The 22042-nt window shown below is 42.7% G+C and overlaps 2 protein-coding genes across 2 annotated transcripts in view; one reads left to right on the top strand and one right to left on the bottom strand.

Annotated features, from left to right (window-relative positions):
- LOC130192319 (granule associated Rac and RHOG effector protein 1-like) overlaps positions 1-17782 on the top strand; it is a 28078-nt gene extending 10296 nt beyond the window's left edge. The window contains exons 3-14 of the mRNA XM_056412190.1: positions 6641-6853; positions 7759-7899; positions 8160-8255; positions 8388-8549; positions 8790-8948; positions 10922-11019; positions 11694-11819; positions 12091-13166; positions 14475-14640; positions 15157-15294; positions 15536-15611; positions 15808-17782. Coding sequence (XP_056268165.1) covers positions 6641-6853; positions 7759-7899; positions 8160-8255; positions 8388-8549; positions 8790-8948; positions 10922-11019; positions 11694-11819; positions 12091-13166; positions 14475-14640; positions 15157-15294; positions 15536-15611; positions 15808-16131 — 2775 coding nt within the window. The 3' untranslated portion in view covers positions 16132-17782. The remainder of the gene's footprint in view (positions 1-6640; positions 6854-7758; positions 7900-8159; positions 8256-8387; positions 8550-8789; positions 8949-10921; positions 11020-11693; positions 11820-12090; positions 13167-14474; positions 14641-15156; positions 15295-15535; positions 15612-15807) is intronic.
- A 147-nt stretch (positions 17783-17929) lies between these two features.
- ss18l2 (ss18, like 2) lies at positions 17930-19063 on the bottom strand. Its single transcript, XM_056412192.1, has 4 exons — positions 18823-19063; positions 18436-18512; positions 18273-18357; positions 17930-18201 (listed from the first exon to the last, which is right to left on the bottom strand). Exons 1-4 carry the CDS (start codon positions 18889-18891, stop codon positions 18142-18144), a joined length of 291 nt encoding a protein of 96 aa, XP_056268167.1. The 5' UTR covers positions 18892-19063; the 3' UTR covers positions 17930-18141.
- Between the last annotated feature and the right edge of the window lie 2979 nt (positions 19064-22042).

The following is a 22042-nucleotide window of genomic DNA, read 5'->3' on the forward strand; positions in this document are numbered from 1 at the left end:
CGCAACTTGAGGCACTGTAGTTGAGCACAACATATTTTTTTTCATGGCTCGTCTTGTGCTAAGATGCCTAGCTGCCCTCCGTCAGAAGGCTAGCCCCATGAATCTGTTTCCTGGCTCAAATAAGATTCTCACGCCTGGTGTCAGGATCCGAGGGTGAAGTGTGAAAAACACGGAGGATGTGAGAAGAAAAGTCATCTTTTGTCATTGTGAATACCACACTGTCTTTCCACAGCACTGAACCTGCTGATTAAGGTGAAACATTGTAGCTGTGGTGTTTTTCCCATGTCAGGATTTTTGAGAGTATTCAGTCACTGAATCTCAGAAAAGCTCAGCTGTCACACGGGAATGTCTTTGTTTCCCTGCCTCAAATTCCATGTGTATATCGCCCGTCTTTTACACTGTAATTGAGAGCGTTTTAGCTTTCCCGAAAAGTCGTTTACACACAAATGCCTGTGTCACTATTACTTACAGCCTGGTTAATATGTAATTGTTGCCGTTTACACACAATCTAGGGCTGCATCTGCACTGTTACGTCTTGATTGAATACATTTGCTCAATAGAGTTGAACATTGAGAAGAGCTGACGTTTATGGCTGAGAAGTAGAAGTCTGTAGGAGTAATAGCAGTGTAGTAGTCCTACAGTTATAGCATTCCTGCTCACCGTTCTCTACTAAATCTAGGCTGTGTCAAACCCCCTTTAAACCAGGTCAGGAGGTTGATGAGGCCAGGATGCATGTTGACGCTGTCGGGCCTCAAACATGGGTTCATTTCAGTTCACAGCGTCGGTCTGAAATGGGCACCTGCAAAAGATCTGGACACAATAGTTAAAAAGCTCTTGCTCTTGAGAAGTAATAATCGATAATTGTGATCTAAAGTTTTTAACAGACTAATTCCAATTGGCAATTTGGCTGTTATTGTTTCGCCCAACCAGACGGTCTTTCAGGTGCTTCCATCAGCATCAAGTAACTGTATTTTCAGCTGTAGGCCACCCCCAAGCAGCCCCCAGCCTAAACCCCATCCTTCCTTAATAATTACTACATCTGCTTATTCATCTTCCATTTAATACACAGGTGTGAGCCTGTGGAACTCCCTGTGTGGCCACTCACCCCCATCCTTAACATTGATGTGTTTTGGTGGCATATCGACTTGCAGTTAATGGAGCATAATCACAAAAACGACGAGTAGTTTCTGGGATAATTTAATTCAGTGATAACTTTTTAAATAAGTGAGTCCCAAAAGCACAGACACAAATTGAGAAATGACCAATAGGCATATTGGTTGCATATTTAGACATACAACTATTTCAGACTGACTCTATGGTCTATACACGACAACAAATACTACAGTACACAATACTAACCGCAAACGCCATAGAAAATTGGTAAATACGTATTTTTCCATTTACACATAAATGTTGGCTGAACCGAGGCCACCTACATGTTTTAACAGGTAAAAACATATTGTTCTTTGTATTTGCCACTTGGAGCAGAATTCTGAATGCATTTCAGGCTTAAGACCTAAGAAGAATCCCCCGTTATCGGATTCTGTGACGAGTGTATTAGTTTGCTACAATGGGTGTCATCTTTGTTTCCATAATGCTTATTAGCATGTAGCAGGGGGTACGTGGCTGCGGCCAACACACCAGAGGGGCTGCAGGAGCTCAGTGGATGTGGCCGAGCCCAAAGCAGGAAACACTTTTGCACCGCAGTCCGTAAATCTGACTCTCTGTGGTCTTGGTTATGCACAAATGAATATTCGAGGAAGCCCAAGTCTGTGAAAGTTTCTATCTCATGGCTTGGCCCTCACACTCGCTGTCTGTCCGAGGTACATTTGTTAAAGCAGAGAAGGAAACATATTAAAACTTTACAGTGTGCAAATTTGAGTTTGTTGGCTGTGTTAATCTCTGAGAAAACACTGCTAATACACAATCATATAATGTTGGTAGCGCGAAGTATAATGGGCCAGTCGCATGTGAACAGAAAAATTACATATATTACAAATATTACATTGTTTTATATATATATTGTTAATACTTTCTTCTTTTTTGTGTGTGGATATTGTATAGTTTATTCTCATTCTTATTCTTTTTTTAGTCTGCTACTGCTGTCGGGTGTTTTGCACATAAGAATTTCACGAACCGATTATATTGTAATAAAAAGATGACAATAAACTTGAAACTTGAAACTTGAAACTTGAAATGAGGTCATATGGTGCAGTGTTTGCTCAAGTGTTTTTTTTGTTTTTACAGTTTTGGGGCAGTGTTTGCCAAGTAAAGTTATAAAATAAGTGTCCATGGAAGTGTATGAACAACAGAAATTGAAAACTGTTGGGTTGAAACTGATGAAGATCAGGTTATCAAAACTTTATTCGCTGTGCACCTAAAACGTAATCTGCAACAAGCTTGAGGATTTTATCCATGGCCATGGTTTGTTTTAACTCATGTAGAGCATCGCTTCTGACTCCATATCTGCACTATGTTTTTATTTTGTTAGAAGTTGTGTATGCACAGATTAAACTTGTTTAGACCTAGCTTGTAATTGTAGCAAATTCAGCCTGTTTTTCTCGATGTGATGCATTTGTGGCTGTAAAAGGGATTTTCCTTTGTCTGCACGAGTCGAGGAATGCTGTCTAGCAGCTGGATGTATTATGAGGTCTTCAAAAAGGACCAAATGCATTTCGGAGTTTAGGGAGTTGTGGTATGTGAAGCTCCCCCCCCCTGTCTTCCCTGGCTCCTTCTCCTCTTTCTTTCTTTGGCCCTCCCCTCCCTTTTTTTTCTTTTTCCCCCCCATTTTTTTTTTTGGTAATTTTTTTTTTTTACAAAGAGCCCTCAAAAGTTCAGGTCAGCACAGACTGCAAAACAAACTGCTTTCCCCCCCCCAAATCAGAGCCCGGCTCACTGGCTGCCCAAAGTGACTCCGCTGCCAAATATGCATGAAAATGTCACGGTTTGTTTCGAGGCCGTTGGCCGTGCTTGTAAGCTTAAACCACAGAGCGAAGACCAGAGGCAGAGCTCTCCACAACCAGAGAGGCCTTCATGGCTGCATGTGCTCTTCCTGCCAACTGCTGTGGACACTGGAAAAACAACCCTTTAATCTTCAGCTGTTACACAAGCATCACATGTTGTAGAAGTTATATATGTCTCGTGTTTTGCCAAAATACAAAGTTGGAAAGAAAAAAAAGATTCAGCTTGCGTGAGTTGGATTCAAACCTTTGCCGTGTCTACCAGTCTGCTGCTGTCTAACATTGATAACTGGAAAATAATTAGCACAAAAACATCTGTACCAAAAATACCACATAATGAAGTGGCTAAGCACATGTGACTTTAAATGAGACGTATATGAATATAGCCCGCTGCTCACAGGTTGGCTCAACAATCTTTCTGGGCATGCTCCTGTTTTTAGTTTAGACCAAAACAGGTTTAAAAGTACACCCTCAAGTTTTGGCCAAAGAGTTGTGTTGAGGAGCAATCTTTCCAATGGTTTTCTCATTTAGCTGTGATCATATCTACAATGACTAGTGCCACAGTAAAATTGGTTTCTGTTTGTAGAGGACTATTATATGGAAGTGATCAGTTGGGGCATTCAGGGGTCAAGACAATTGTGACCTTCCTGTTTCCTCTGATTGTCTTTTTCTGGGTCTTTCCTTTTTCACTAAGTTTTACCATCGACATTAACCAACTTGACCATCTGGTTATTATAACAACCTCACACTCCCTTTCCCTAGAAGAGGTTTAGATCTCATGAACACCACTCCAAGACTTGCTGCATTTATAGTGACGGTCTTCTCAGAAAATAGAAGTGTAATTGTTGATTGATTCATGATTTGCCTTGTTTGGGCCTGAAAGGGGCCCCGACGTCTGCTTGGCTCGGCTGTACCGTTGCTTCTCATATTTTCCATGACTGTGTGGGATACAGCGTGGCCAATCACATGTGTTATCCATTATCTTGTACTGTATTCTTTTCCTCACTTGCTTGTTGTTGACAAATTTGCAACACTCTGTTGCATTTGATCTCATTGTAAGTTTGTGTTCAGGCTATTGTGATTTTTTTTTCAGGATGCATTGCAGATTATACCAATTTGCTCTATTTGTTTGTTTTGTTTACCAACTTCATTATCAGTCTACATGTGCCTGCTATTTGTCTACTTTGCGCTCACACTGAATCCCTGTTGAGTTCTGATTAGTTGCGTCAGCTGCAGGAATTTCTCATCTTGTGCACACTGGATCTAGGTCTCTGTTTATTGAGCCTCCCAGAGTTCGCTCGGTGTACGCAGAGGGCTAAGCACGACATCATCCTGTTTTATAAACGCTCCGGTGGGTCTGAGTTTAAGGGTATGAATGTTGTTTTCATCAGCCGCGCTAGCGACTCATCATTAGTGCATCAATGTGGGGCAGTTCGTCTTTCTGTTGGTTTGTTGGCCCTCTGGTTCGGGATGAAATGTCTCGACAACTATTGTGTTTGCCATGATTTTTTCTCCAGACATTTGTGGTCTCTAGAGGACGAATCCTACTGACATTGTGATCCTCTGACGTTTCCTTTAGTACCACCAGCAGGGTGGCTTTTTTAAATATCTTATCTATTATTGGATGGATTGGAGTGCCATTTTGTCCAGACATTTGTGGTCTTTAATGGATCCGTGAAAATGTAACTACTTGGCTTTTCATCTAGCCCCATCTTCAGGTCAACATTTCTGTTTGTCCGATGTGTAGTTTGTTTCCTAATACCTGCAAAACTGAAGACATGAACATCAGCCTCAGCTGTACTTTGTGTTTAGTGTCAATTACCTAATGTTGGCATGATGACAAGAAAAACTCCCCCGTCTCAAGTTGCATTTCATTCGTACTTTGTTTAACCAAACACACACACAAACACACACGTCGTTTGCTCAAACATGGCGGCTATACTGAACTGCCACAAAATGAGCGCATTGTTGCGCTAATGAACATTTTTAGAGGCAAAAAAAGTCAATACCTGCATTAAGAAGAGCAGGTGACAAACTCAACAATTTGCTTTTGTGATTATTGTCATTATTTTACTTTTTAATTATATTGGGGATTATGTAGATATTTCCATAAAAATAAAAAAAAATCTTTGCATTTTAACTTTTTTATTTGACATTGAACCGAAGAGAGGGAGAATGACTTTCAACAAACGTCACTGGTCGAATCAAATTGGGCACGTTGTGATACCATTATAACTTCTTGTAATATATCCACTGGATGAAATGACACGACGCTAAAGTCCTGGCTCACATAGTCCAGAAAGAACGATGGACTCGCCTTCACATTCTGTGTTTATACTTGATATGAAAACAATGATCTTTCCAACAAGTGAAGGTTTTCTGCCTTTTTAGGCATTTAAACAGTTAAGTTTTGGTTTCTGTGCTGAAGAATGAAAGTCGCTGCGTCTTGTTGATCCTGTCTGCCGGCAGCATATTTCTGTCTTTACAACTCAGCCTCCCCCTTGAGATATTTTAAGCGGTACCTGAAAAAGAAAACCCTCTGACCACGGAGGACCATGTGGTGTCCTGTTTCTCTTATTTTGCTAACTGAACAACCAACAACCTCTAAGCTTGGACTATTCTCTCTCCAAACAAAAGCACCCACTTGGGCATTCAACCCAGTCGGTGCGGAGCGATGTATGTCGCCCAGAAATATGTAATATTTGTAATATCTTTTTATTTTACTAGATTATATTAGCAATTTACTGCTCCGTGAATAAAGGGTTTTAACTACATAATAAGAGTAGATGGAAAAGGGAAGTTGCAATCTTTACTTGCTAGCAAATGCACATTGTGCTCATTCTGGGATGTTTATCTATTTTATAGCGCATGATTTACCACAAATGCAAATACAAGTTTTATTTTCAGATTTCTGATTCATGATTTTGCTTTGGGTCAGATCTTTCCTCTTCCGGTATTTGCTGTGGTAAAGAGTATGGCGGACACAGGTTGTCTACAGAGGAGATGATTAAATTATATTTAGGGCTGTTTGGTAAAACACATTGTGTTGATGTCCACTATTGGCTGGAGCATGGCACTCATTTTTTATTTAGTTTTTAATGATTCATTTTTTGTTATCATTAAAATAAACAGCCTGAAGACATTCTGCTCAGTTCATGTGATCTGGTGGTAAAAATAAATGAGTCGAGCTTTAAAATTGGTGTGACATTATTTCATGAAAATGTACTGTGTTGTAAAAAATATTAATATACTGCACCTCATTTAAAGGAAAATGTCATACTTAAACCGTACAATACCTGACAATAAAGCAGTTTTTTAATGGTGCGTCTTACACATTTATAGAACTAGGCATTAACCATAGCGGCTGCACTTTTCCTGCCCAGCACAATTTCACGCTCAAGTTATTTATTTTCTTTTGTTTCTTAGTCACTGGGTCTTTTTAGTGGGCCTGAATATATATATATATATACCAAATGTCAGAGCTGGGGATAACTTGTTGGTGAGGCAGCCAGTCATTATTTTGAGGTATTAGCAAACAGTATATTGTTGGTGATTCTGAGTGTTTACTAACCACTCAGGAATGTGGACATACATGTTAGTTTCTTAGTCCGCAGGCATCCTTATTGTTCTGCGTCTCAAACATTCTGACTTGTAACCGTAATCTCTGCATCTTTTTCCAGGTGCTGGGTCGGTGCTTCCTCACGGTGATGCAGGTCCATTTCCAGTTTCTATCGCAGGCTTTGCAGAAGGTCCAGCCTGTGGCTCAGTCCTGCCTGGCAGAGGCTCTTGCCCAGGCCCAGGAGCGTTGCGCCAACGCCCGCTCCCAAAGCTCTGACCTTGGGTCCCTCAATGAGCTGGAGGAAGCCTCCCGCTCATGGAAAGGTGCAGCTCAGGTATGCAGCCACAGGGCGCCTCTTGGCCTTGGAAATATGGGGTTTGTCTGTGTGAGGTGAAAAGCTGACTTGTAAAACATTCCTGAGAAATGCTAGTCGTTCATGATTTCCAGCCTCCATTTCCTCTTTTTTGGGCTGCAGTTTGTTTGTGAACCTGCTATGTTATGTCATGCACCTCTTTTACACCCAGACCGATGTAAGAGAGGTAATAATAATAATGATAATAATCATTTATTTTATATAGCGCTTCTCAAGACACCCAAAGTCGCTTTACAGTCCAGAGTCCAGTAGTCACACACACACAGTCATCCCGGTGGTGGTAAGCTACATCAGTAGCCACAGCTGCCCTGGGGCAGACTGACGGAAGCGTGGCAGCCAATCAGAGCCTACAGCCCCTCCGACCACCACCAACATTCATTCATCCATACGATGCGGTGCATGTCTTTATGATGCTACTTTTGTAAGAGCACCTAACTAATCCCCAGGCTAATCAGCCCCCACGGCCCATTTTGAGCTTTGTTGTATAAAGTGAGGCAGAGAGGAGAAGAGTGGGTTGATTGATCTGTTAAGCCCTGGCATGCAGATTTTAAGCCCAAGAAGGGGGTTAGGCCTGGATAGACCCTGGAAGAATGTGCTGGTTGGGCGTTTAGGCAGAGGGAGGCGGGCAGGTCTTTTTCAGAAGCTGCACTGCATGTTATCATCAAAAAATGTCTAACTCCCAGTGCTCAATTATTTTTCACGGTATTTGGAAGACATTGCCTCTAAAACCAACCACTATCCCTTTTATTACAATTAGAATGTTGCAGTACAATCATTCTCGTGTATGGCTTGCACTTCTTTTTGAGATTGTGCTGTATTAGTGTAGATGTGGCTGCTATCACTTATCTGTGCTGTGCCCTCCTCAGGCCATGGCGAGGCTGAGAGAGAGGGGCCGAGACGGCTGCCTGGCGGGCATCCAGGTTCAGCATCTCTTCTGCTCCAACAACACCACCATCCCTGAGCACCAGCTGAAGGAGCTCAACATGAAGATTGACAATGCTTTACAGGTACATAATCAGCCCAGTGACCAGGATACAGAACAACAGGCACTGTTATTCCAGTGGTTTGCAGATTTGAAAAACCTGACATGTTTTAAGATGCTTTTCTTCGAGTGTTAGGTAAAAGTATAATTTAGCTTTAATAGACGGGGTGAAACTAGGAGGCTTCATTAATAAAAAGTTCATTAACAGTGTAACATAAAAAACAAATGTTCCAGATGATGAAATCAAAGTTGGACTGATTGCTGGTCATGACTTTCTCTCTTCAGGCCTACAAAGCAGCACTAGAGAGCCTGGGCCATAGTGAGTATGCACTGAAGGCCGGCTTTCATCTTAACCCTAAAGCTGTGGAGGTGGCCTTACAGGTGGGTTCACTCTCAAAAACATTCACTAAAAATCTTGATGGAATAATAAGTAGGGGTAAGTAGTATATTTCAAAAGAGCAACAATTGATTCTTCATTGTGTTTCCATCGTGTGTGTGTGTGTGTGTGTGTAGAGCTGCTGCAGTGAGGCAGAGGCCCAGCAGGCGGGCAGGATGCAGACCACCTCCCAACCCATCCAGTGCGAGCTGCCCACCATCCCTCTCCAGATCGGCTCACATTTCCTTAAAGGAGTGTCCTTCAACGAGTCAGCGGCTGAAAACCTCAAGCTGAAAACGGTATGGTCCTTGACTCGACAGCTTTCATTCTACTGGTTACTCGCCTTTTATTCTCCCAAAAAGTTGAAGTTTTGTAATTGGGTTATATGACCACCACGATTCTGTCATCACTGGGATTTGAGCAATAAACTCAGCAGTTCTGTGGTCTAGTAAAAGCTTCTTTTTTTCTGTAGACTCTAGTGTAACATCATGTGTTTGCGTGCTGCTTTGTTGATGGCCAAGTGTGTTTTGTTTCCTCAGCACACGATGCTGCAGCTCATTAAGGAGGCGCTGGGCCAGAACGGAGTGACCCCCAGGGACGACTCTCCCGTCACTGAGGTCCTCAACCAAGTCTGCCCATCTAGTTGGAGAGGAGCCTGCAAGACAGCTGTCCAGCTGCTGTTTGCCCAGGCTGGTCTGGTGAGTAGAGACCTCCAGTAAAGCTGTAGTCCGTCATTATTCCTGAGAATATGGACCCTCGGGAGATCAAATCTGTGATCTTGTGATCTGTTCTAGTTCCTGTTCTTATAGAAATATATTTATCTTCAATGGATCCCAACACCTTTATACTACTGGGAGATGAATGACGTTTTGGGCATTTGACTCCCTTGTGTTTGTGTAAGGCATACTTGGATAACCAGTTGTGTAGAAAGATCTCTATTGGATCCTCATTTAGTATTTTGCTCTCGTTAACATGCATCACCCCAGTGTAGTTGATACTACAGAGCAGCGGAAAAGGAGGCGACTTGCTGACACGAACGTGCCTGTTGTACTTCACTGACACTTCTGCTTGAGTTCCAGAGTCCTTTCCCTTTTGTGCGTCTGTGGGTTTGGCAACTTGCGTCCCATTGTTTGTCAGATGTGTAATGGAGATGAGGAGATCTGTCTGCTTGCTTTGAGGCAGCAGTGAGATGTAAACAAACACCAGAGAGACACAAAAGGGAAGAAACATTCCTGCAGCATCTGGCTAAAGGATGGTTTCGCCCGGGCGGGTTTGCAAACAGAATCCTCCCCCTCCCGTTGAAAAGGAGAATCACAGGGTGGGAGGGTCAGTATCAGGACTCCCCACAGAGGGACACCAATGTGTTTATGCTCCGGTGTTTATTTTCTCTGTGTGGTCTGAGCTGTTATTTATTTTGTGTCAGGCTGAGGGAGTGTCCTTATCCAGCCCCTCCAGCCCTGTGCTAACTGTAAAACAATCCCAGGATGATGGATGAGTGCTTTGCATTGGCTCCGTATCTGATCCTATAGCCACTAAACCCAAAATAGATCACACGGCAGCGTGAATGGCCACACTCGCACCCATAAGCCCCTTTCACACAGCCTGTTTAAGCCAGACTGTTACGCTCTTATTCCGCCTCACCGTTCTGTATGAAAGGTGGAATGATGGGACCGAGTTGTTCCGCTATCGAGTCGGCAGTCAATATGTCCTGTGAAAGGGAACGCCAGCGCAGTGTGATGGCTGTGGCGTTCAGCGAGTTAGGGAGGAAGCTAGGAGCAGAAGCTCCTCAGCACAGTTCACCCACCATTGCTGTTTAGGATGAAAGTTGTTGCCGACCCTTCTGTTGTTTGTCACGCTAGATGTCGTGTGATAAACGTATTGCTTCTTTTGCTCCAGTGATGCCAGCGTGCTATCTGAAGTCCAACACTGTTCAGTATGAAAAAGTAAAGACAGTCTTAATGGCAGATCTTCTTCACGGCAGTATTACATAATATATTTGTGAAAGGAGCTAGTGTCTTTTTTGTTATACTTCCATACACATACTTTAGTCTCCTCCCGGTATTTTCTCTTTTACATTCACAGTAATAGTCACCATATCAGTTTGCTGTTGTTTCTGGCAGCGTTATTCACGAGCGACTCTTTTTCCTACTAGTCATCAAGTCAAAGGCTGGAGTTGGCCAATGTTTTTCTGCATGTTTCCTCGACCCTCTTGACCTGGTTGTTCTGTGTTTCGGCATGGGTGACGTATGCGTGGTGCTCTCACTTGCAAAGCCCAGGGTTTCCGAGGATACACCTGCTTTTTTTTAACAACAATCGGGTAACTTCCTGCAATACAGGAAATGGACTCCTCCCGTCTCCCCTCCTTCTTTGTGATCCAGCTGAGTAAATCTTAAAGGAGCCAAGGCCACTTTCAAAGAACTTTCAAATACATTTGACTTTCAGCCGACTGGAAGGCGAGCCTGTTGGTTGTTACTGCCCGACCAAAGACGTTGGGCTTCCTCCCCGTCTTGCTCCACTTGGTGGAAAATTGCGGATCCTCCAATTGTTCTAGTTGTGTAAATGAGTCAGCAGACGGTCTCTACAAAGTATCCACAATACGGATATAGATGCCGGTGCATGAAGCCTTTGTGTCAGGAGATGTTGATGCAAGTGTGTTTGTGTGTACCAATAGGTGGTTGTTGATACTGCTCAGATTGAGAACAAGGAGGCCTACGCTCCCCAGATCACCCTTGAGGGTTCCAAAGTGGTGGTGCAGGTTCCCTCTACATGGTAAGTTCATCAAAACACTGAGAAACTTCTTTGTATTGACTTTTCTTTCCAAATAATCACAGTTGATTCTTCATGACAAATATGAAAAGTATGAACACACATTGCATTGTTATGCAGGTGCAGTTACGTCACCAGCTAGTCGAATGTAGCATAGTGACCGGACAAGTTACATTATGTAAAACATGTGCATGCAGACCGATGGGAGGTGAGGGAGACTGCCAGGATCTAACGTTCTCAACTCGTCGTAGCGGAATGGAGAATATGGTTATTATACTAATATAGTTTACTAATATATACTAAGTACGCAAAGCGGTTTAGCAACTTTTCTAATTGTGTCAACACATTGTCATGAAGCCAAGGTCACGTCTTGAAACGGAAATGTTTCCCGTGTCGCCGGAGCGTTGTGCCGTATGCTCTGTGTTGAATTTTTACAGCGAGACTGTCCTACAGCTGCAACGGGAGGGTAAACTTCCTGGTTCAGTGAGCCTCGATGAATGCACTAAACCAGTCTGTAAGCTGAAGAGTTGCCTGTTGAGTTAGTTTGGCTCGTCTTTTCTTGTTTATGAATGTCTAGTGTTAATATGTTTAGCAAATGCACCTGGGCTTTTGCATGCAAGACATGGCGTGGATTTTCAGTTCCTGTCTCGTCATGTGGTGTGTGTGTGTGTGTTCAGGTGCCTGAAGGAGGACCCAGCCACGATGTCCTTGCTCCAGCGGAGCTTGGATCCAGAGAAGACACTCGGTCTTGTCGACGTGCTGTACACTGCAGTGTTTGACATCAACAGGTGGAAGGAGAGAAAGTGAGTGAATGTTAGATACTGTAAATCTTAATAACTCCTTAATTTATAAACAAGTAGCTGTACCATGTTGTTGTCTGTACAGGTAAAGTGTTAAATCCACCTAAATATTAACAGTTAGTAAAAATGATATTGTATATTGAGATTTGAGGGGATTTCACACTTAACCTTTCTGGATTGGTTTAAGAGCCCTGGTTCCCAGTTATGTTTCAGATTACTGTCGTGCTTTCAATACTAAATAAGGAAGTGCTTGTTTTTCTCTTCCCTCCAAAAGAGACCAAGCATTGCCCACAATTCAAATGCAGCTGCAGCGGGAGATCCCGGATTATGGCGGCCAGGCAGACCTGCCTCCATGCACCGGCTCCAAGACCTCCAGCGGATTGCCCAAAACAATATCCAAGCTGACTTCCAAATTTACGAAGAAGGTGTCGTCCAGCTCTAATAGTGGGGGCAGTTACTCCATCCCCAGCACCCCGTCACGCAGCATGCTGACAACCAGTAGCTCTGAGAATAAGACCAAGAGCCTGGGCCACAGTGATGGGCGGCTACAGAGCATCCTGCAGATGAGCAGCCTGTCCTGCACCCTTGACTCCTCCCAGCAAAGCCAGCTGGCCAACGGTTTAGTGTCCGATGACCAGGGGATGAACCTGCCGACTGACCAAGAGATGCAGGATGTCATCGACTTTCTCTCAGGATTCAACATGGGAAAATCCCAGCAGGCTTCGCCGCTGGTCAAAAGGAGGAACTCTGTGGCGTCTGCAAACCCCGCTGAGCTGAAGCCGCCGAGTGGACCGCCGCCGACTTCCCAGTCTATTTCTCACAGTACCATCCAGCCTCAAGGTCAGACCCTGCCTCAGCCCCAGCCTCCACCCTCAGTGCAGAAACAGCAACCACAACCACAGCCACCTCCTCCACATCAACAGCAGCCCCCTCCCCCACCTCAACAGACCTCCCCCCAGGCTCTGCAGTACTACCAGCACCTCTTGCAGCCCATCAGTCAGCAGCAGCAGCAGCAGCCACCACCTCCTCAGCAGACCCCACCCCAGGTCTTGTCACAGCAAAGAGTGGCAAGCAAGTGGCTTGTCACCTCTGGGCAGCAGCCTCCACCGCAAGGCCCCCCAGCCGGGCTGTCCCCCCTGGGTCCAATCGGGCAGTGGGCCTCTCCTGGACTGCCCGATATGAGCTCAGATCTGTACAGTCTTGGCCTGGTCAGCACCTACATGGACAGTGTCATGTCAGAGATGCTCGGTCAGAAGCCACAGGGGCCCCGCAACAACACTTGGCCCAACAGGGACCAAAGTGAAGGAGTGTTTGGAGTCCTGGGAGACACTCTGCCCTTTGACCCAGCAGGTGAGAGCCAACTCCCTTTTTTATATGTCCACAAGGTGGACTTCTTCCAGACTAAAACAAAGAGTATTTAGTTGTGTTTATTTCAACTGTGGCATCAAGAAATACAAAATAAATCACTAAACATAACTCTTGCGTGTAGGAGGAAAAAATCCTCTAAAGAATGGTTGAAATCAATATGTTGCTCTTCAAATTTTGTTTGTATTTTTCAGATAAAGGTGCTGTAAATGTAATCGGTCTGTATTTGTTGCAAAATAGAAATTCTGTAACGGTTACTAGCACTATTGGATCAGGTTGCAGCCATCTTTCTGTTGTTCTCGATCTTGCATACTTCTTATGTCAGCGGTGTGAGGCGAGGAAGTCCTGGAGTTCTACTGACAAAATGTCTTCATGATTAACAAAAACAAAAAAAACAAAAATCATAAACAGTATAGCAAAGCTTTTTTTTTTTTATGTTTTAAAAGTCTGTGTTTAATGCATAAGGGTTAGGGTTCTCACAGCTTCAAAACAGGATTGGGTGTCCTGAAGTACCCAAAGTGTCCGTACTATCCAGTTGAAACCATTAAGATATATGCAGTGGGTTTATAGCTAAAGTTCGATATACATATAAATTCAAGTCTCTATTGCCCTGTAAATAACATTTGTTTGCAGGCATTTGTCGATAATAATATACAGGGATTACAATACAGAGAATATCATACACAAAAGGCAGCATCGTTATATTAAAGGAAAGAAGTGTTATGGCGAGATACTTAAAGTTCCCGCTTATTCATGTCTCCAGCTAAAGCACCTTGAAGTGCAGCAAGTTATGAAGAAATAGTCAGGATGTCCACAAGTTTGTCACGTCCGTACCATTAATAAATAATGTTTCTTTATTTAGCTTCATTCAGTACGTTAACTGTGGCAGATATCTTGTAAAAACTATGAAATGTGAAGAGAAATAATGTATTTCATTCTATATATATATGTATATATAGAACATTAAATAAAAAAAAGTATACTAGTACCATTCAAGCAGATTTCAGGCTCCTGATCTGAGTAACATAATCAATGTTGGTCAGATAATGTGAACAGCTGTTTTCACTACAATTTGGCTATTAATGCTGAATTTCACCTGCGTCAGTTGCTATTTTTACACAGCAGCAGACTCTTTTGATTGCCGTCGAGGCCGATTGTGCAGAGTTGACTTGCGTCTATTGTGATTTTTCTGCTCCGGTAGACGGTCTGCTAAACGGAATCGGCTCCGTAAACGAAAGAGAAAAGCTGAGGGTGTCAGAAACTCAGAGTTGTGTTTATCCTTTCCATATGCAGTTGGCTCTGACCCAGAGTTTGCACGTTACGTTGCCGGCGTCAGCCAGGCCATGCAGCAGAAACGGCAGGTGCAGCACATCCGTCGCCCCAGCAACACGCGCAGCAACTGGCCAATGCCTGAAGAGCAACACAGGACCTGGTCCCACCCAGAGTACTACAGTGAGGGGTACGTATCTGTAACCACGATTCCCCTCATCACTGATTCAATGCTGCACAGCACAAAATATACAAAGGGTCTGGTTTTAAATTTGGATATAAAGATTTATTAGTCAAGCTGACGGGGAAGGTCATGACACAAAGACAGTGAAAATGTTTAACCGGACAGCCGACAAGGTTTGGGAACTTCTGTCGGTAAGGGCAGACACTGAAATCGTTAAACGGATTCATTGAACGGCAAGATCATTGGTTGTTGACGACCAGAATACTTCGGCTACATGACCGCAGCAGCATATTCTAAAGGTGTTAATTTAAAATGTTTGCTTAGGCACTTTAATGCAGTCCATGACATGGGACCAAAGGATCCTGTAGAACCTGTTGATATACATCAAATACCACTGAATCAACATTTAATGTAACCAAGCTGAGATGTTCAAAAACTGAATCTAAATCTGTGATGCCTTCAATACCACATTGCTGAGTTTAAAGGTAACCGGGCTAACGCCTCGTCCGGTTGTGTCCTCAGGGAGGCCGTAAACAGCAGCTGGTCAGCCAATCAGGGGGACTCGGCCAGCTCTAGCGATGAGACGTCTTCAGCCAATGGTGACAGTCTGTTCTCCATGTTTTCTGGTCCGGATCTTGTAGCGGCGGTTAAACAAAGAAGGTAAGTCCCGCACGCATATCCTGGTTTAGATTTGTCTCATCACTTTTGTTCAGCCAGCTTTCCACAACATCCAAACTGCACTGATGAGTATCAAACAATGTGATTCACTGAATGTCCAGTGGTTGATATTTCACACTCGAACACAGAACTACTGTAAAAACACTTGTTAACAGTACATAGAATATGATGATAGCTGTACAGTATGCGAGTGCTAATAAGGTTCAATGTTCTCTGTTCTTAGAAAACACAGCTGTGGTGAGCCGGAGGTGTGCACCCTGCCCTCACCACAACTCCATCACATCACCGATGATAACCAGGTAAAGTATGAGCTCCAAGTAATGAGAGCACTGCGTGAAGGACTAGTGTTGTCACTTTACGAACTACTCGTGAGAAAGCACCATTTGAAATATATTTGTTTTGTTTGGACTAACTTTGATTGATAAGGCCTTGCTGTGACTTTTTGACTAATTGGCCTTTTCGACTTTGCTGATTGCCGTTTACTGTGTCCAACAGGACAGCAAGACTAAAACCTGGCCTCCCAAAGCGCCATGGCAACACTCCACCCACCACAACACCATGCCCAATCCCAGCTCTTCCTTGTACCAGATGAACATCCCCCCTTCCTCCCAGTGGAGCGACTCCATGCAGATGCTGCAGTCTCCTGTGTGGTCCACTGCCACCGACTGCTCCCCCTCCACCGGAATCTCCTCTGGTTTCCCCTTCACCCAACAGCAACAACAACAACAGCAGCAACAACAACACAAACCCATGACCAAGGGCTTTAAATCTTTTCCCCTCAAACACGAGCACAGGCCCTCTTACCTTCACCAGTACTGATCACATGTCTTGGGAGTCTGCGGTGCAGGGCCACCGAGGGCCGACAGCTCTGTCAGACCAGCTGCAGCCATTACAGTCCACACCCACTGAATTGGAAGATTTCAAAGCCTTAGAGGCAAAGTTAAGTATACACACTGGCTCAACATTTTTGTATCTATATTTTTCCATGTCAAACATCCCCATTTGAAACGGAGACGTATTTTGAAGTTTTTTGAACTGCCATGTTTTAACTACAAGTGCATGGCAGCAGTCGGTCTCTTGGTCGTTCCTCGGCCTGTCGAGGCCGACGCCTCCTCAGACGAGAGCTGGAGACGTGCACGGCCGTCACCCACTTGCTTCTGCAGCTGAACGTGTGTGTGTGTGTGTCTGAGTGGATTACAAGGGTGCAGGGGCTTGAAATGCTCTCATTTTGCCCATAATAAATATACTGTGTCTACATAGCTGTAACTGCCAAATCTCACCCAAGATGATTCAGAATACAGCTACCATCTACTGTTTCATAGCTTGTAAAATACAGAAGTTGAAATATAAATATTTAGTTATTTTTATCAAGAGGCTTTGAGCAGGCTCAGCATAAATATAGTAAGTCACTGCAGAGGTGTCATTTGAGAGAAATACACTACTTTTTCAACAACTGACCAGAGTTAAGAATCATAGCAGTAGCTATTTGCCATGTTGGTATCGATAGCACTTGCAGAATATTCCCAACCAAAGCATTGTTCAGAAGATGAATGGTGCTGAAGAGAAGAGGCAATCTGAGATTATTGATGAGCGGTGAAGTTACACACCCTATTGAATGAAAGCATTGGGGAACATATTCACTTCCAGAAGCGCAATCATTTCCTCCTCTGATTGGCAGTTGTTTGCTCCAGATTGACACTAACTCCCGTAGTCCTAACCTTTCTTCTGTTTAATAATACAATATTTTTCTTGTACAATTATTGACAGTATTAATCTTATTTTTGTATTTTCTTACATGTTATACCATTACTGTATGTTAGTATTCTAGTAGGCATATTACATAAAACATTATTTTCCACCTCCCAATATGTGAAAAAGCACATTTCTTTCCTACAGTTGAACTACACCATCTAAAGGTTACCAAATATGCCATGCCAAACACTTAAACATTGTGTGAGGAGGGTGTTTTCTAGCCCTTGTTTCTTTGGTTTCTATGGCAATGGGCTGTATTTAAAAGCCCAGAATGTTATCTTTTTGTGATGTTTGCGGATGCCAATGTTGCCTGTATTTATGAAATGACACCATGTTTTCAGAAAACTAACATACTTATTAACATGTTTACAGAGAATTGTTTGCTGTATATACATATAAATATATATCTTTTTATAGTTAATGTGCTTTGCACAATCAAGATATAGGGTTTGTTGCTTTTTGTCTGTTATCTTCCTAACTGTTGCAGCCTTTTCTAAAGGCATCATTACAGACCGTGGACTGTAACTGTTAGCTTCTTGGCGGTGTCAAATGGTTTACTAGTGGCTTCTATAAAATAATAAAAACATGTTGCCCTGATAGAAGATATGAAGGGGGACTGTTTGGCTTATGTTGCTTTCTGTTCTCTTGAGCTGGCATCTGAATCTTTCCAAGTGTACCAGCAATGCAAAAAATGAATAAAAATGACTAGCAATTCGAAGGAAGATGTTTTTTTTAGCTAAAAAGGAACTCACTTTTCTCTTTGAATTTTATATTCAAACTGTATTGTATGTTAAACTGTACTTTACTCCTGCTGGGAACTTTTTCAGACAAAATGATTTCAGAAATTGACACCCAACAATGTAAAACAAATTAAAAACATTTATATACATTTCATACAAACAAATAATATTTAGAATTTACAGGATTTATCCTCATAATATAGACCTTCAGTTTAACTGAATGAGAGCACCAGCAATCCCTTCTATCGTAAAATTCTCGATAATCTTTGTGATAAATATATTTTGCGTGACGTAAAATCATCCTCATCCAAAACGCCGCCGACGGGAGCTGACGTCATCACGTCGCACCGTGCCCGTTCCCTGCTGGCGTCGAAGCGGAGGTTTCGTTCGGTGTCGACTGCCAACAGAAACCACATCGTGTTAGAAACAGTCAACGGACCGCAGCAGTCAAGCGCGCGCTGTCCTCACGTGTGCAGGAGGAGGCCCGTTGTCCGGGCTGGCGTCGGCGATGGTCGCCAGATAGACGATGTTGCGGTGCAGGATCTGTTGATATCTGTTGAGGCGGAAGAGCAGCTGAAAGTACCCGCGAGGAAAAGAGACGCTGCTTTAAACCGGTGTGCATCAGACTCACTGCACGCACTCCACCGCGCGTCCTTTCTGCATGTATTCAGCGATGCATCGGATTAACTGGTCGTTCTCATCCAGCAACTGGGACGGACACAAAGAAAGAGCAGCGCGTCGGACGTCCAGTAGCTGATATGTTGATTCTTAACTTTGAAAACAGCAAAGTCTCTGAACGCAACAAATTAATGGTTCAACAACTAACAGCCTGAAATGGACACTGGTGTTCAGCGCGCGTGCCCCGTTGAAACAAACCGACTGATGACAATAACAACCAAACGAATGGTTACACTAGTGAAGTAACCACATTAGCTCGCGGCTAACGCTCGTCTCGTAGTTTAAGGTACTACGGGAATAATAATACCCGCTGCGTTGCATATTCTTTACGCTGTTTTACCCGCTGTATGGTTTCTTGGTTGATTTTCGCCTTTCCTCGCAGTTTCTTTGGCACAAAGACAATCGACATATTTGTGTTGCCGCTTGTTTATGTTTTCATCAAAGCGATACTGCTGCTTCTGCTGCTTCTTCTTCTTATGTTTCTAACTTTCCGTCTTCTTCGTTCTCTTCCTCGATCAACGCACGCACTATCGCCATCTTCTGGAGGGTTTCAGTATAGCAAGTCGCTACGGCGCGCCAAATGTAAAACAATCATATCCGTTACAATCATATATATATATATACATGTAATATACAATATGTGTATATATGTATATACATGTTTTCTATATACATATGTATGTGTATATATACACATACATATGTGTACATATACATATGTATACATATTTAGTATATATGTATATACAGTATATGTATATAATATATATGTATATACCTATATATTTGTGTATATAAATATGTATCTATATGTATATACAGTATATATACATAATATATATGTGTATATATTTATGTTTATATATATGTATATATATTGTAAATATATCGTAGGCGCTACAGAGCACTGTAAGCCCAAACCACCAGACACACAGAAACAGCTTCTTTCTACTGGCCGTCACTGTGATGAACAGCTAATCAGACACATCCACATACTTGCACCACTTTCTCTTTTTCTTTCTGCACTAATATCCCCATTCATTGTCACTGTTGTTGTTAATATTGTTTTATATTGTACATACATTTGTGTTGCTATTCTGATGTCTTCAATGTCTTGTTTTATATTTATCCTGTTATTTGTAAATTAATAAATTACATGTATGTACAACGAGAGTGTACATGAAACCGGAATCAAATTACATGTATGTGCACACATACATCGGCAATACAGCTAATCCTGATTCCAAATAGGGGTATATAAACCAGCCCCGCACACATCAGCAACGGTGACTCAACTCGGGTGAAATCAGACGCAGTTGTCATCAGTGTGTCATCTTTGGTGAGGTGAACCTTGATAAAACCTATACATTGGACAATATTTGGCACATTTTCCCAGATCGCTATCTCTCGATCCCTTTCTACATTAAGTTGAGTGTTTTGTCAAACTGGGCTCATGTTTCAGGTCTCCACAGGACGCGGGCACTTCCAGCGTTGCCACCTTCCTTACATCAGCACCCGGCAGGGAAGTTGTGATATTAGCTGACTTACGTTTATGTTAACGTTTCCCTGATTTAACTGAGATGGGGTTACCTTCCTATGTTTACGGGGAAGTAGAGGGTGGTGACAAAAAGTCACCGTAGGACGAGTTGGAAATGAGAACACGTTGAGTGCAAGGATGGGATGTTGACAAACTAAAGCAAAATCTATATCTAATTAAAGAAGCACTGATACAACTATTCATGGTTATTTTTTAACATAACATTGGTCAAAGCAAGCTTATGTTAATTCTAATGTGACATGTATTACATTGGGTGGGATATCATGATCACATCCTGTGCATGGCTAATTGACACGAGAGCCTCCAGAGGCAGTCCTTCACAGCTTCATCTGCTCCATTAAGGACAGGCTCTGTCTGCTTGTGGTCAATCGGCCGCTCTCATTCCCATCTCTTGACGTAATGGGGCTCATTCGAGATACTTGAACCCAAAGGCATGTCAAATAACAAGAAAGTTGCATTGTCACAGTCTCGGTTGTACCAAGCCGAGAATTCTTATACGCACTTCTAACGAGAGAGTGGAGCAGCAAGGGAATTATATTTTGTATACATGTTTTGGACTTCATATTATAAAACGTACTCTACTGTGGTTACACCGCTTTACTGGGCAAATTGCCCTTTAAAAGTTTGGATAGCATGAATATAAAGTGACTAATTACACTTTTATGAGATATAAGTGTTGATAATGGAAAACTCTTTTGTAAAGAAGCACTTTGTGACCTGGAAGGCTAATTAAATTCCCAGTAAGTATTAGTTTTCTAACTCAAAGTGTTACTGACGTTTGTATTGCTTAGGGGCACTTAAGGCCCACGAGGGTCAGCACTCAGCAGTCTTCTCCTATAGGTCTGTGGTAATCAGATTATGGTTACTGTATCTTGAATGGTTGTTTTTGTCCTTCCCAAGAAGGAACATTTCTCATGTGCAGAGCAGAGTGTACCGCACTATTGGACACACAATGTCTACCGTCATAGTCCAAGTTATTTGGTTTTCATCCCAATTTCTGAAGCTTTTTATGTGAGTGCATATTTCTTCGACCTTGAGATTGATCAAACAGAAACCAGAGATGAGCTGGAGCAAGCAGTGGGATGCTGTGACTCATGGAGAAAGGTCCTCACACCCAGCCAGTGTGGACGTTACAAAGAGTGTAACATCTTTCCATGCCCGCATTCATCGGCTTCTATGATCAGTTAGTCAAGGGTTTGAAGTACTACCAGGTAAGTTTACGCTACACATGTAACTGTAATTGCATTCTGGTGTACGTCAGGTAGTGAATTGGTTGTGTAGATGATATTATAGACATCTATATTTTTTTGGGAGCATACCAGCAGGTGTGTGAGCTCTGCTGATGTGAGCAGCCGGCTGGTACGCTCTGCAGAAGTAAACCTCACACCTTTACCCCTCAGGGTACCGCACCTTGCTTCTTGATTCTTTCTTCTTTGTCAATCCCCTGGCATTCCTAAGTTAAAATATTTGTTTACATTTTTGTGTGCAAAAGGTCATATAGAGTCTATAGAAAACCCTGGGTTAGTAGAGTTTTTTAATTTAATTTTCATCAAATTAACAAAACAATGTATTTACAAGGCACTTTCAAATGCAGCCATGCAGCGTTTATTGTTGCTATTTGGTCAGCAGGGGGCAGTATAGTCTCCTTGTGTTTGTATGACAAACAAAACCAGCATCTCAAATTGAACCTCAACATCTGTGTTATATACTGAATGCAAGCAAAACTACAGAGCAAGATCACACTCTGATTGAACCAATCTATGAACGGTCTCAAACAGTGTGTCGTGGCAACCTAACCAATACATGTTGAGATTATTCCTGTGGACCAAAGTGATGGACCGACGCACCAACATCGCCGTTCCTAGAAGCATTGGATTCATCAAAAAGACCACCAACCATCACTGACTATTGTATCTGTGATATTTTTGTAGAAATATATTGTGCGTTTCTATATTTAATATTGCTTTATTTGTAAGTATAAATGCTGCTGGAGCAACAAAAA

Source organism: Pseudoliparis swirei, chromosome 4 (assembly GCF_029220125.1).
Source record: "Pseudoliparis swirei isolate HS2019 ecotype Mariana Trench chromosome 4, NWPU_hadal_v1, whole genome shotgun sequence".
Classification (NCBI taxonomy): domain Eukaryota; kingdom Metazoa; phylum Chordata; class Actinopteri; order Perciformes; family Liparidae; genus Pseudoliparis; species Pseudoliparis swirei.